This window comes from Anopheles merus, unplaced genomic scaffold (genome assembly GCF_017562075.2).
Source record: "Anopheles merus strain MAF unplaced genomic scaffold, AmerM5.1 LNR4000750, whole genome shotgun sequence".
In the NCBI taxonomy this organism is placed as follows: domain Eukaryota; kingdom Metazoa; phylum Arthropoda; class Insecta; order Diptera; family Culicidae; genus Anopheles; species Anopheles merus.
Window position 1 is genome coordinate 12,713 of NW_024428330.1, and position 12,925 is coordinate 25,637.

Consider the following 12,925-nt stretch of genomic DNA (forward strand, 5'->3'; position numbering starts at 1 on the left):
ACAGGAAGGGGGGGAGGGATTCGTGTCGCGGGCTCGTCCATTTATCGGTCCCCATCAATCCTGTGCAATGAAGATGAGCCAATTGCACGCAAAGTGTGTGTGAGCTTGTATGAATGTATAATCACAATTGATTTGTTTTATGATGCCTTTTTCTATCTGTCTCGCTTCTTTTTGCTCCTTGCCATTCACGGTTTAGTTGTTTTGTTTGCTCTTTTGTTTTATGCACAATCGGGGGCCGCGCGCGCTCTCGATCGGGGCGCGTTGTAATGCACCGGCGTGTGTGCAGTCGCATGCGTATCGATCACGTGTGTGTCAGCATGATGAAGGTGGAGGTCTCCCGCAGCGACACGCCATCCCAGCAACAAAGCTACCCGAGGGAAGGTGGTGGTAGTGGTGGTGGTGGTTTGGTTAACAACAATGACCGCAAAAAAGGCAGAAAGACCGTAGGCTTGTGTTCTTAAATTAAATAATGTATAGGAAGGCGGGGCCAAAGTGGACCCCTTTTCAATCAAGTCAATGGGACTTGAGAAAGATAGATTGATTAGGATTGAATAGAAATGGGATTTGATGATTCTTTAATAGCTTTAATGTATGTATCCTAAATAGTTGGACATTTTTGGCTCTATTTTTGTAAAGTAAGTAAGGAATTTGCTGTAGCTCTTTACATGAAATAATCTAAAAATGAGCATATTCTCAAGACAAATTGCACTAAGTGAAGCCTGTGGCTGTGTTTGACTATCTTTGAGGTCGAATGATTTAAATTCTATGACAAAAGTTCGATTACAAAGAGCCATGGATAAAGCATAAAGATATTTACAAGTTCTATGTAATAGAATAGAAGGTAAAGGAGCCGCCATTTGGTATTTTGCCGATCGCAAGGCTTTGGTGATTGTATTTATCCATCGAATGGCACGGGAATGGACGGCCATGGGAGTGCATGCAGCATTCTTTCATAAAAGAGCATTTGCATGTTAGAAATTTGAGAGGAATTTCAACTTACAAGACACCATTTGACAAAGCTAATGCGCTAAGCGCTAAGCCTATTGGGAACCATTTTGCCCCCGCAATTTGCTGTATAGCAATCTTCGAATCATTTTAAAATATACGATAAGATTAGAGTAATATAAAAAATACTGTTATTTAGAATTAAAAATTAAAAAAATATGCATAAACATTCTTTCCATACCCATATTGCCCCTTATTCCCTTACTCAAAATAATAAGCAAACGATAGAGTACGATCACTTCCGATCACTGAATACTGTTCTAAAAAAATAATTAGCAAAACGCTCAAGTACGATCATTTCCGACCATTGCTCACTACTTTTAAACAAATAATTGCAACCGTTCAGGCTTTTTTACGATGCACTTTGGCTAATACGCGACCCGCTTACGCGCTTTGCATCAGCTTAAAGGCATTAGCGTTGCGCTGCTATTTCGCTGAAGGTTAGTTAGCTACACTGCCCCAGCGTACACTTTAATCAAACGTCAAACGTCCACACAGATAGCGGTGCAGATAAGCAGTGCATATGCATTCGGTCGTAAAAATTCATTCCGAGTCACCGTGGCGCTCTGTCCATTTCCAATTAGAGCCCTTAAGGGCAGTGTTTAGCACAAGAAAAAGAAGAAAAAAAAGCAAGGGTACACTACCCTGCATTTTTGCCAACCGCTAACAGCGCTTTATGGCCATCATTTGCCACGCACTAAGCAAACACACCGGCTCCCCTACATGGGCAGTGCGAACTTTTGTCCCGTGCCGAGCTGTGGAGAAAATGATACGCCATTTTGCTAACGAAATTAGGCCTAATTTCCATGTCCTAGGCTTCAGAAAAGGGGTTGGCTAATTATCCGATCGAGTCCCAAGTGGCCCCGTTCGCACGCACCGGTTGATCGTGAAAAGAGATAAAATGATCGATCGTGCATCGATTAGGTGGGGGGGAGGGGGGGGGGTAAGGGGCAACCTTCCCCCGCGCGACAGTCGTGACGTGACGCGACCTCCAACGAGTGCTGGGTGAAGTGCTGGGCGGAGTGCGCGGAGGTCACCGGGTGGCAATTATTTGCACATTTAGAGCGCGCGGGGCGGCGATGGAGAAATTATGTAAATAGTAATTAAAGTGCAATTACCGGTCGACCTGGCTGGCGGCTGGGCATGCTCTCTCACCGGAAGCTGTGTTAGGAGTTTTGACATTTTTTTGTATTGTTTGGCACACGGCTGTTGTACGTACCTCGGATGGGAAGGGTGAGATGGTGCCCGAATGATGATGGAGCCCGGGACTGAAGCGCATCAGGCGAGAGATGGAGGATCCGTTGCTTCCCTGGCTGGAGGCCGTTCCGGGGCTGGTCGCTTCCAGTAGCTGCGTCATGATGATCGGTGAGTGGTCTGGCGAGTGAAGAGAAAGAACCAAAGAGATCTTTATGAAGTGTCAAAATTGAAAAGGAAGAATTTAAGGTGATCAAAGGGACTAAGAGTAATGCATGATACATTTGATTGGGAGTACCGACAAGTTCGTAGCATGATCGTAGCAAAAGTGGTAATAATGGTTTAGAGGACGTACAACGTTCCAGAATGCCACGAACATTGGAGAACGGACAACCAGGAGCGATATTAGATGAAGATCGTGCACAAAACCTTCAAGCAGACAGTTGGAGTGCTACAGCGAGTCATTTTCGATCGACTTAAAGCAATAGGATTGATTCGAAAGGTGTGAAAATGAGTCCCAAACATGAATTGAAGCCGAGAGATGACGAGTTCCATTGGTTCAACTCCAGTGAGCAACTGCTTCTACGGCATTTTAGTTATACATATTATACAAAACATTTGTGACTCGTCTCCGGACGACTACTGGCGACTCCGAATGATTCAAACTTCGGACGACTACAACTCCGGGCGACTCCAGCCTAGTGATGGGTAAAGTTGGCAAACATCCGGAGTCAACTCCGATCAGAATCTAATAATTTCGGAACCAACATCGATATGAAACGATATGAAATGGCTGATAATAAGCACATTGCATCGGACGGGGGTTCCAGTTGACTCCGATCGACTCTGGACAACTCCGAATGACTACGACCCGGACGACTACGGACGAGCCCGAATGCGGAGGGAACTAGTAGTTCCTATTTTGCCGGAGTCGGAATCGTACTAACAATAGTCCGAGTCGAATCGAAGTTGTGAGAGCGTTTCAGCGAGCACATCACTACTCTGGACGACTCCAACTCCGGGTGACTCTGGACGACTTCGAACAACTCCAGACGACCCCAGACAATTCCTAATGGCTCCGAATAATGCTAGGGGGATCCACCTTCCGGAGTCTCTTCGGATATGTTCGGAGTTGGATCGGAGTCGCCTCCGGACTTTGGCCAACTTTAGCGATCACTACACGCACATGTTTGGTACATTTTGATGAATGAACTAGCCATTTTTGTATTGTTTTGAAGTTAATTAAACTGTGTTTTAGTATGTGTTGCTGTAGCTTTAAAATATTTACTCTTCAGTTATTAATTGACTTGAACGTGACAGCTCTAAACACAAAATTAAAGTATTAATACATGTAAAAAGCTCTTCTTACAATTAAGAGGATCTTGTTCCTTCCAATTGCTTCCAAAAGGGGTCAAGAGCAGCATTTGAAGACTTTATAGAAGTGCGTGATCGTAAAACATGGCATAATTTGATCACCCATTAGCTTCAACCTTCAATCCGCCTTCATGTATGACGTTTGAAACCATTGCCGAACAGCATGGGGAATCCCTGATCGTGACGAATACAGTTGCGAACACTTGTATGCCCTATTTGTACTATAAAAAAATGCACCCTTATTCCCTTATCAACCTCTGACCCACTGTATGCACTCACCCGGGCTTAGCTGCAGCATCGGTGACTCGAGCGTATCAAACTCCGGGAAAGCGCCATGATGATGATGATGATGATGGAACTCGTTCAGATGCGGATTGCTGGCGGCCGCAAACGAGGGCAGCTGCCCGCCGAGCACGGGAGCTGTGACCGCCTGCCTGCATCCCGCCGATCCGTCCGACGAGCCCGAAGAGCCGGAAGAACAACCGCTCGAAAAGGACGCCCTCGGTGCGGGTATGGACAGCTTCAGCGGGGACTGTTGCCGTTTCCCCGGCGGCAGCTCGGAGTTTCGCCGCACGATCGGTGGCGGTGGCAGCATCGTACCGTTCGGTGGTTCCGTTGGCGAAAGGAAATTGTTGCTGCCACCGTCGGTTGGGTGGGCGGAGAGGCGTATGTTCGAGAACGGGCTAGCCATGCTTGCTGGCGGGACAGGAGTACGATGATGTAGAATACAGACACACACGCACACGCACAAGACACTGTTTGTTTCTGAGATTCAGAGGTTGTTCCTGCGATCTCACGTTAAATTCTTCGCACTTTTATGTTTATGTTATCTTAAATTCCCGGGAAAAAGAATGTGCGAAGGTGGAGCGAATGAGATTTAGAGCGCAGAAAAACAACACAATCTAAGACAATAAAACACCAAAATTGAAGATTTCCCCCCAGCTTCCTAATGGACATGTTCCCGTGGCGTGGAAATAAACTGAACCTGTTTACATGTCACGGTCAGGGTTTTTGGTTGAAAAAAATTCCTGCAATTAAAACATGTTGTGCCTCCCTGCCCCCTGATTTTCACTGGAAATGTTGAAAATTACGATTGAAACGATTTTACCATTTAACGGCCAAATTAAACCTGACAAGGTCCGGGACACGTTCTTTTCTTGGCACAGTGTTGCGGCCCGTGTGTGTGTTTTTGCCCTACTTAAAACCTGCTTACGTCGTGCGACCTCCCCGGCGGTGTTAAGGAAGCTTAACCTCCGTAACGAAATGATTGACATCATCCCCAGACAAGTCCAACCAATGTGTCTGTGTGTCTGTGTGTTTTGGTACGTTTTTTCCCCTCTGAAAATGAGAAAAATTGAAGGGAAAAGCGTTCACTCAACTCCGGTGGCCATTATCAAGGCCAAATACGGATGAAGGTTAAAAAATGGGGGGAAATCGGTTGGAGCACCCGAAAGCAGAAAGGAGTCAAGCGGTCGGTAGTTTTATTTTCGGTAGCAGCAAACGGCAAACCTTAAACACGTGTGTATGTGTGGGGTGGAACGAAAAGGGATTTTTTCCCGGCCCGTACGTAGTGGCACGCCGACAGGTTTAAAGGTCGTGTTCATATCGTGTTGGGTCGGAGGGGTTTGGGGTTTTGGGTGGGTTAAAAATAGCCGGGAGAAGAAGCAGAAACAAAACCCCCTTTGCTGGCATTGCCCAGCAATGGGGAGTTGCAATGCACGCCCCAGACACACACACACACGCACTGGGTTTGTATTGTGTGTACAATGTGTTCGGTTTGTTTGGATAGAGTTCCAACGGGAATGGAAGTCATATGTTGGGCCAATCGTTGACTTTGGGTTTGCGGAATTCTGCAAAATTTGGAGCTAAATTTAAGTTAAAAATAAAGTCTGCGATCTTTAATTAGAAAAGCAAAACAAAACCTTCAAGATTGGTAATTAAGCACAAAATGAGGTGCAAATTCAACTCCCACAGGCTTGAAAACTTGAGCGCCCGTTCACATCACATGGTGCACAAATGAAACGCAACGGGCATACGCAGTCCAGCGGCGTCAACAGCTCTCCGTCAGAGCCTTAGCCAGCAAAGATCTTATGTCACCAGAAACAGATTGGGAAACACCGTACCGTCTCTTTCCAATGGACAAGCAGACAAACAAAAAACCTTCAACTGTATCAGAAATGGGCTCTCTCAGCATAAAACACGCTTACACTATGTGTGGGCGCCGCCGAGGCAAAGGAAGCGTCGTGCGCACCGGAAATGTGTGGGATTGCTCGTGTGGCGTAAAGAAACGATCCCAAGCCTCTCTCAGTAGGCACACACATTCGAACCTGTTGCTGCTGCTGGTGCCGTGCCATTGCACGTGAGGCCCCTTGGTGCAAGCATCATCACAAACAAACGCGATCGCACGCAACAGAAACCCGCGTGGTCGCTACTAACGCGTGCGCGATCACGCACGGCAAAGCACACCTTTTGAGATGGGACCGATGGGTGAAGGTCGTCCACTAGCACACACACACACACACACACACACACACACACAAAGACAGCCCGCACGCAGTCGTCGACGTCATCGATAATCGGTCCGTGATCTTGACGCAGGGTGTGACACTTTTGCAGCGAGAGCACCGTGCGTGAATCGCTCACAAGTCCCCGCGATCGTGTAGAGAATTTGAATGAACCTTTTTTTTTGCTCAACAAATAAGTAACACTTTTTAATGCTTTCACTGTAATGATCTTCACCGACAAATGCGTAAACTCGATCGCGCGTAAGCAGACTCGCGGTTTTTGTGTACGATCGTTCCCGCACACGCGCGCGCGTGCTCTTCGACACCGACCGAAACGTTCTGACGGGCGCCGCAAAAACGGCAAACGGCGAGCTCTCTCTCTACACACGATCGGCCAAACCCAGCGCAGGGCAGAGTGTGTTGCCGAAGCGTTTGTTGTGTAGTATATGGCCACACTATAGTGTCTGTGCTGGTGTGGTGGTGGTGGTGGTAGTCGTTTCCCTTTCCTCTTCGCACGCGCGCCTGACGATGATTGACGATCGATCAAAGGAAGCGAAGAAAGAGGCAAGCAAATAGTACTACGCACACACACACACACACACGCATGTACATTGCACATGCATAAGGGATCGATTTTATCTACACAGCCACTGCACACACCACACCGTGTCCCAACCGCGGGCTGAACGTGATCTACACGAAGGGCGCACGTGTGCGAATGTGGCGCGTCGTTGTGCGCGAGAAAGTACTGGCCCGCGCACGCAACAAAAGAACAAGGCAGAGTATAGAATGCATTGCGGGAGTGCAAGATGCACTACAAAAGCGCAAAAGAAAAAAAATCTATTTTAAAAAACACGGCATAAAATGTCCACAATTGGCAACCGGCGATCGCATTTGTTCGTCTTCAACACTTTGTTGAACGGCATTTATCAAACGCGCGGCACTAAATTAATATTAAATTTGTCATGGCGTGCCGCCCAATACATGAACGACGACCTGCCGATGATATATGGCCGATGAGCGTGTGGCCAGCGCGTGTTAGAAGCAGGTTGATTGAATTTCCTTTGACCAGAGGATGCCGCTGCACCAATTGAGAGGATCGTTTGCAGTTGTGCATCGTTTAGTGGGGAAGGAATGCATATAAAGATGCAGCGGTACTGGCGGTACTTTGTAGGGGATATGGAGGGTGTGAATTGCATTTTAGTAGACAAATTTCGTTATGCAAAATATATATACTTGAATTTTGAATTTTCTGTTTGAAATGAAAACCAAGTCTCTTGGAAGATCGAAGCAGGCATATGATATTGCAAAAGGCGTCAATTCGATAAGCCAGCTTTAGCTTTTATCCTTTTTTGTTGAAGTTATTAAAAAATGCATGAAATAACATAATTTGTTTGCAGAATTCTGCATCATTTGACTTCAAAACTGTCGAAAAGGAGGCGCTTGGATCGTTCTTCTATTTGACCGGTCACGCAAACGAGTTCAACCACTTAGTACATTTCTAGGGAAGTCTTTTAAGCTATCTTTACAGTCTTTACAGAGTAAAAATTACAAAAAGCCTTGTATGTCAAAATAAATACAATGTAAAACTATTCACAAAATAATCGACGATTTGTTTGCTTATAGGGTTTTCCAGGGGTCTCATAGGGATTCTGTGAGCTCTTTAGAAATTCTTATTGGATTGATTTCTTAATTTGCCTTATTGGAAAAAGGACACCCATCTCATAAAGATCTTTATGCTATAGGAAAGAGTCAAGAAAGTGTCTCACAACTATGAGAGCCCCTAAACACTCCTGAAGCGCTTAAAATGGTTCTAAAACATTCTTACTCACCCCCCACCCCCACCCCCACTTGCTGCCTTCAATTCGTGACAATAAAAACCTAATTTTTCACACTGGAAGCACAGTATGAGGCCATGCTATTATTTAAACGACCGTAAGCCACATAAAAGCACGCACAAGAAACGCACATAGAAAAGTGTCACATTGAACTGGAGCAATTTGTTTAAATTACAAACCCCCCCCCCCCCATGCAAAGGTTACCAGTCATACACATAGGGAGTGGGAGGAAAACATGTGTGTTTGGAAAGTATCGAAAGACTCCCCCATATCCCCCTTGGCGGTAGAAGAGGGGTTGGTTTATGATCCTCTGCAACGAACTACTGTACTCCTACTACTACGACCATTCCAGAGGAAAGAAAAAAAACGGAGGAAAGGGATGAAAACTATGCATTTTTCATCCATCGCTAGCAGGGCCATAAATATGCATTAGACAGGCGGTTGTGCTAAATTAGTGCCGCCACATGGAAACCACCATGAGGGACACACGAGAACTATGACGAATTGATAATTATTATGCTGAGTGTTCCCCGGTGCCGATGCTCTCACTACACACTACATTTCTGCGTTTGTTTGTTTTTTTTTCGTGTTGTTTCTGCCCCGAATGCATCACGCACTGGGAACACCCCCCTCCCGCTACGATGTAACGCATTTACATTTTAATTGCAGTGGCGATCGCGATCGCGAGCCATAGATCGGACTTGCAGAGCATTTTGTTGCCCGAAGTGTAATCAAGTGTAAGGGATCTTTCACACGATGGTGATTACGATATTACGCGAAGGTGACAGAAATGAAATTGATCGATTGTCAATCGCGCGCCGATCGAACGGGGTTGCTCTGGTGGGGGGTTTTTTTAGAGTGCACACGACATAATAGCATAATAGCCCTGCCGCTGATGACTTATTGGTTTGACAGATTGATTGCGAGCCCGCGTGGAAGGTCGGAGTAGGTTTGTGCGTTACCTTGGCGACGAAGGGATACAGTTGTTAAATTTAAAGAATATTGTAGAAAGGATTTTTCAATCGTCGCGTGCATTGAAGCGCGTTTTTGCCGAGAAGTAATCACATTGTCACCTAATTTGTGTGCCGAAAAAATGAGGCTACTGCACAGGCCCGCCGCCCGTACAGCCGCCAATGGCTGGAAACGAGGTCAAAGTTAAATTTAACTCGAATGTTGCGTTTGTGGGGAACGCGCGGCGGCGCGCGGCCAATGCAACCAGCCAATAGGTAAAATTTCCTGTGCAGACCGGTTTTTCTTCTGTTGAGTGATTTTCTGTTTGTTTGTTTTCTTAAAGTATACTATTGTTGGCAACAGCCAGAAAAGCGAAAACACGAACCCGATCATCATACCTCGCTTTACTATAATGTTTACGATATGGCGCGGCGGGGCTTTGCTTCCGGGGAACGTAACGACAGGTTTTTTTTGGGACGTTTCACAAGCAAGCAGACAGAGCCTAATGGGGATGGTTTTTAGGTCATTATCAAAATCATTCAATTATTTGTTTGTTTTCGTTTTTTGCTTGCAAATTCATTTTCATTGACGGTTTTGTGCATTATTGTGGGTTTTTAATTTGGAGTGTGTGGAGCGAACGCAACGAAACCAAAAACACTCCACCAGCAAATCATTCGATCAAAGCACTCACGAAGAGTAGAGGCACTCACGACTGTTGTGTTTGTGTAGTGCTTTTGGGCCCTCGCTTCTCATCTCCCATATGGTCTAGTGGCTAGGATATCTGGCTTTCACCCAGAAGGCCCGGGTTCGATTCCCGGTATGGGAACATGATTCCTTTTTTTTTGTCATAATTATCACTGCCTTCTGATGGTTTTTTACACAATACTTCTCTTGGAGTTTAACTCTAACACCACTAAGTTTAATAATACTAATTAGACTAATAGTATAATAATACACTATTAAAAAAAAAAAAACTGTCTCTTGTCATCATGCGCTTGGGAAAGAGAAGCTCACCCGCTAGGTTTACATTTTGTACAATCACTGTTCAATTTATGTATATATTTTCCATTGTGTATATATGTGTTCTGATACATACGAGTGTTGCATTTGCTGAGTTTCCTGCCCACCACGGACACGGACGCACATTTTGTGTATGCGTGTTTTTGTTACGTTTGCTTTAATGTTTATGTGTGATTGTGTGCATCTTTTGCATCATCATTTTTCCAATGTTTCGTGTTTCTGTTGTTGCTTGAAATTTCCCTTCTTTTTCCTTTAATCCATTTCTCTCTCTCTCTCTCTCTCTCTCTCTCTCTCTCTCTCTCTCTCACACACACACTCTCTCTCACTATCACTATTTCTCACTATACAAGTATATATACACACACACTGATCCTGGTGTTCCGAGATGCGAGAAGACAAATATGTGTGTTTGTGTCTGTTGTGGTCTGGTCTGTCCGTGTGGCATCCAATTATGCATCCAATTCATCCTTCTCCTCCTTTCATTGGGCCCTTTGGTGCCCCAAATGGTAAAAATGCACAATGGGGATTATTTCCACATTTGCTTTTCCAGCTTTTGTTTGTGACTGCTTCTCGTGTTCTTCTTTTCCATTCAATTTTACAAATCTGAGCGTATAAAATTGCCTTTTCCTAACAGCCTTCTTCTTCTTCTTTTAGCCAATCGCTTTCGAACCGTTTTTTCTCATTCGTTTTATTCATGTGCCGTTTCAAATTTGCTTTTTGTGTTGTGAACTTTTCCTTCTTTTTTTTACTTTTTCACTTTTTACAGAGGTCTCGGGTGCAGTGTGGACATATATGCGTTGTTTCATTCTTTTGCTTCGGTTTGCTTCTTCTAACCGCTTTGTTGCTACAGTTGTTTTTATATTCCAATACATAATGACCAACAATCACAATTTGTTATTTACACAGGTCAGAGAGAGGGTTGTTGCCTTTTTCATCGTTTTTTTTATTATCAAATACTATAATCAAGCCAATCACACCACACACCATGCTTCTATTAGAGTTCCCCTAAAAAAAACAAAAGGACACACAAATAAGTGGAGTGGAAGATTTCTGAAACTCATGCATTGGGGAGGTATGGTTGCTTGGTTAGGTAAATGATGCTGCAGTGGAGCAACGAATCACCACTGCTTGGCCCTTGGCGATCACTCGATCAAGATCGGTTTACTGGAAATTGGGTTTTTTACATTTGCTTAGAATTATTGCCTCACACACACACATACTAATATAATTCGGCTCGATTATAATGCACTACACCTTTAACACCTGTGTAAACCTTGTTTGTGTTGCGGCGCTAACTGGCTGCGCGCTGTTGGCTTTGGTTGTTTTCTGAAACCGAAAGTGTTCCTTTGTTTTGCTTTCATTTTCTCCTTTCTTGCGGTTGTGTTTGTGTGTGTTTTGGTTTTCCTGCGTTTGTATTTTGGTTTGAAACAGGTTTCATTGTTTTAAATGAACGAATTACTCATAAGTTGCACGTTTAATCTTTAAGGAATTTATACTATATACTCCTGTTATGCTGTCCGTTCTATAGAGTTGATCGAGTCGAAGAGGTGGCAGTCGGGTTATACATAGTTCTGTTGGATAGATTGTTCATCTGCTGGCTTGCAGTAGAGAAAGAAACGTAACACTTTCGAACCGGTTTTGTTTATGCTTTCAGTATGATGGCATTAACACGTTGCGAGCTGCGAAAAGCTCAAGCGAAATCTCTAGCAGGAAGATTAAAGGGAGTGTGTGTGTGTGTGTGTGTGTGTGTGTGTGTGTGTGTGTGTGTGTGTGTGTGTGTGTGTGTGTGTGTGTGTACAAGAGTTCGTCTGAACTGAGATTAATGCCAATGCAGCAACATACTAGGGAGTAGTAGTAGTAGTAGGTGGCTCCGATTACAAAAAAGGGGAGCGTTTATGCGGCAGGGACTGTATTGTAATTGGATCGAAACGTTCCCGGCATGCTATAGTAAGCCTTTCTTCGTTTGTGTGCGATCCGTTTTTTCCACTACAATAATATTATTAGTACACTACCCCACACACACATACACAGAAACGATTCTGTTACATTGGCTGCATGTGTGTGCGTGCCGTGTGCAAGAACAATTGTATATGATTTTACTGTTACTGCCGCGCTACCTCGCTGTTTTCGTGTACATCTATCGCGCAATCAAACAAACGCTAAATATCATATCACACAAGCCGACAATGTTTTTTTTATAATGTTTTCTTGTTCAATGTTATTTCACAAACACACACACACACATACCCGAAAATGATTACTAACTGTGTTACGATATTCCCTTTAAATGTGTATGTCTCGTTGTGTGTTTCTCCCTCGCTAGAGCTGGTGTGCTAGAGCTCTTTCCTTCTTCTTTTTTCCTCACTTAAACTTTAATTATTGTATGTTTCTATAGCCTGTCTTGTGCTACAATTATAGGGACAATGCATAACACACGGAGAGTTTGGTGGACCATTCTACAGCTTTTCCACTTGCTAAAATGCAATTTCTTCCAGTACAACGAAGATGTGTGTGTGTGTGGGTAGGTAGTATTCCATTACGCTTGCTTGACGGTCTGTGTAAATGTGAGTCCACCTGCCATTCCTCTGACACTATATATCAAAACCGTCTCACCCTCCTGTGGGAAGAAGTGTTCGATCCAATTGTTTTGTTAATATTATTCATTATCGTTCTTTTCCCCCAAAAAGGTAAGGTGTTTCGCTCCCCATCCATCGGAGCTCCTTCTACTGAGGTGTAGCGGCGCGTCGACACGAAGACTTCTTAAAATGACCTGCATTTAGAAGCTGTGCTTGAGGCTTCACGCGTTAACCATATGCAGTTGATTAATTACACGAAAAACTACACTTGTTAAGCCCTACCACACACATTCACAACAACATCACATGCATTGCTCTTGGGTGAGGGATTATACTGGCAGGGATTGTTTGTGCTGTTTTGCAATAATAATCGTATAGACACGCATTATTCCAGTACACAGTGCACAAACGAAACCATTGCTACAATGCACACCTTGAGAGAAATGGTATTATGTTTCTCGCA

General features: G+C 44.4%; 1 protein-coding gene and 1 non-coding gene across 2 annotated transcripts; one reads left to right on the forward strand and one right to left on the reverse strand.

Annotated features, from left to right (window-relative positions):
- Nucleotides 1-1,724: 1,724 nt before the first annotated feature.
- Nucleotides 1,725-6,505, reverse strand: LOC121602986. The gene is made up of 4 exons (XM_041931732.1): nt 6,313-6,505; nt 3,853-4,269; nt 2,225-2,379; nt 1,725-1,760 (listed from the first exon to the last, which is right to left on the reverse strand). Exons 2-4 carry the CDS (start codon nt 4,262-4,264, stop codon nt 1,725-1,727), a joined length of 603 nt encoding a protein of 200 aa, XP_041787666.1. The 5' UTR covers nt 4,265-4,269; nt 6,313-6,505.
- Nucleotides 6,506-9,620: 3,115 nt separating this feature from the next.
- Trnae-uuc lies at nt 9,621-9,692 on the forward strand. Its single transcript has one exon. It is a non-coding gene; the product is annotated as a tRNA-Glu (tRNA).
- Nucleotides 9,693-12,925: the final 3,233 nt, after the last annotated feature.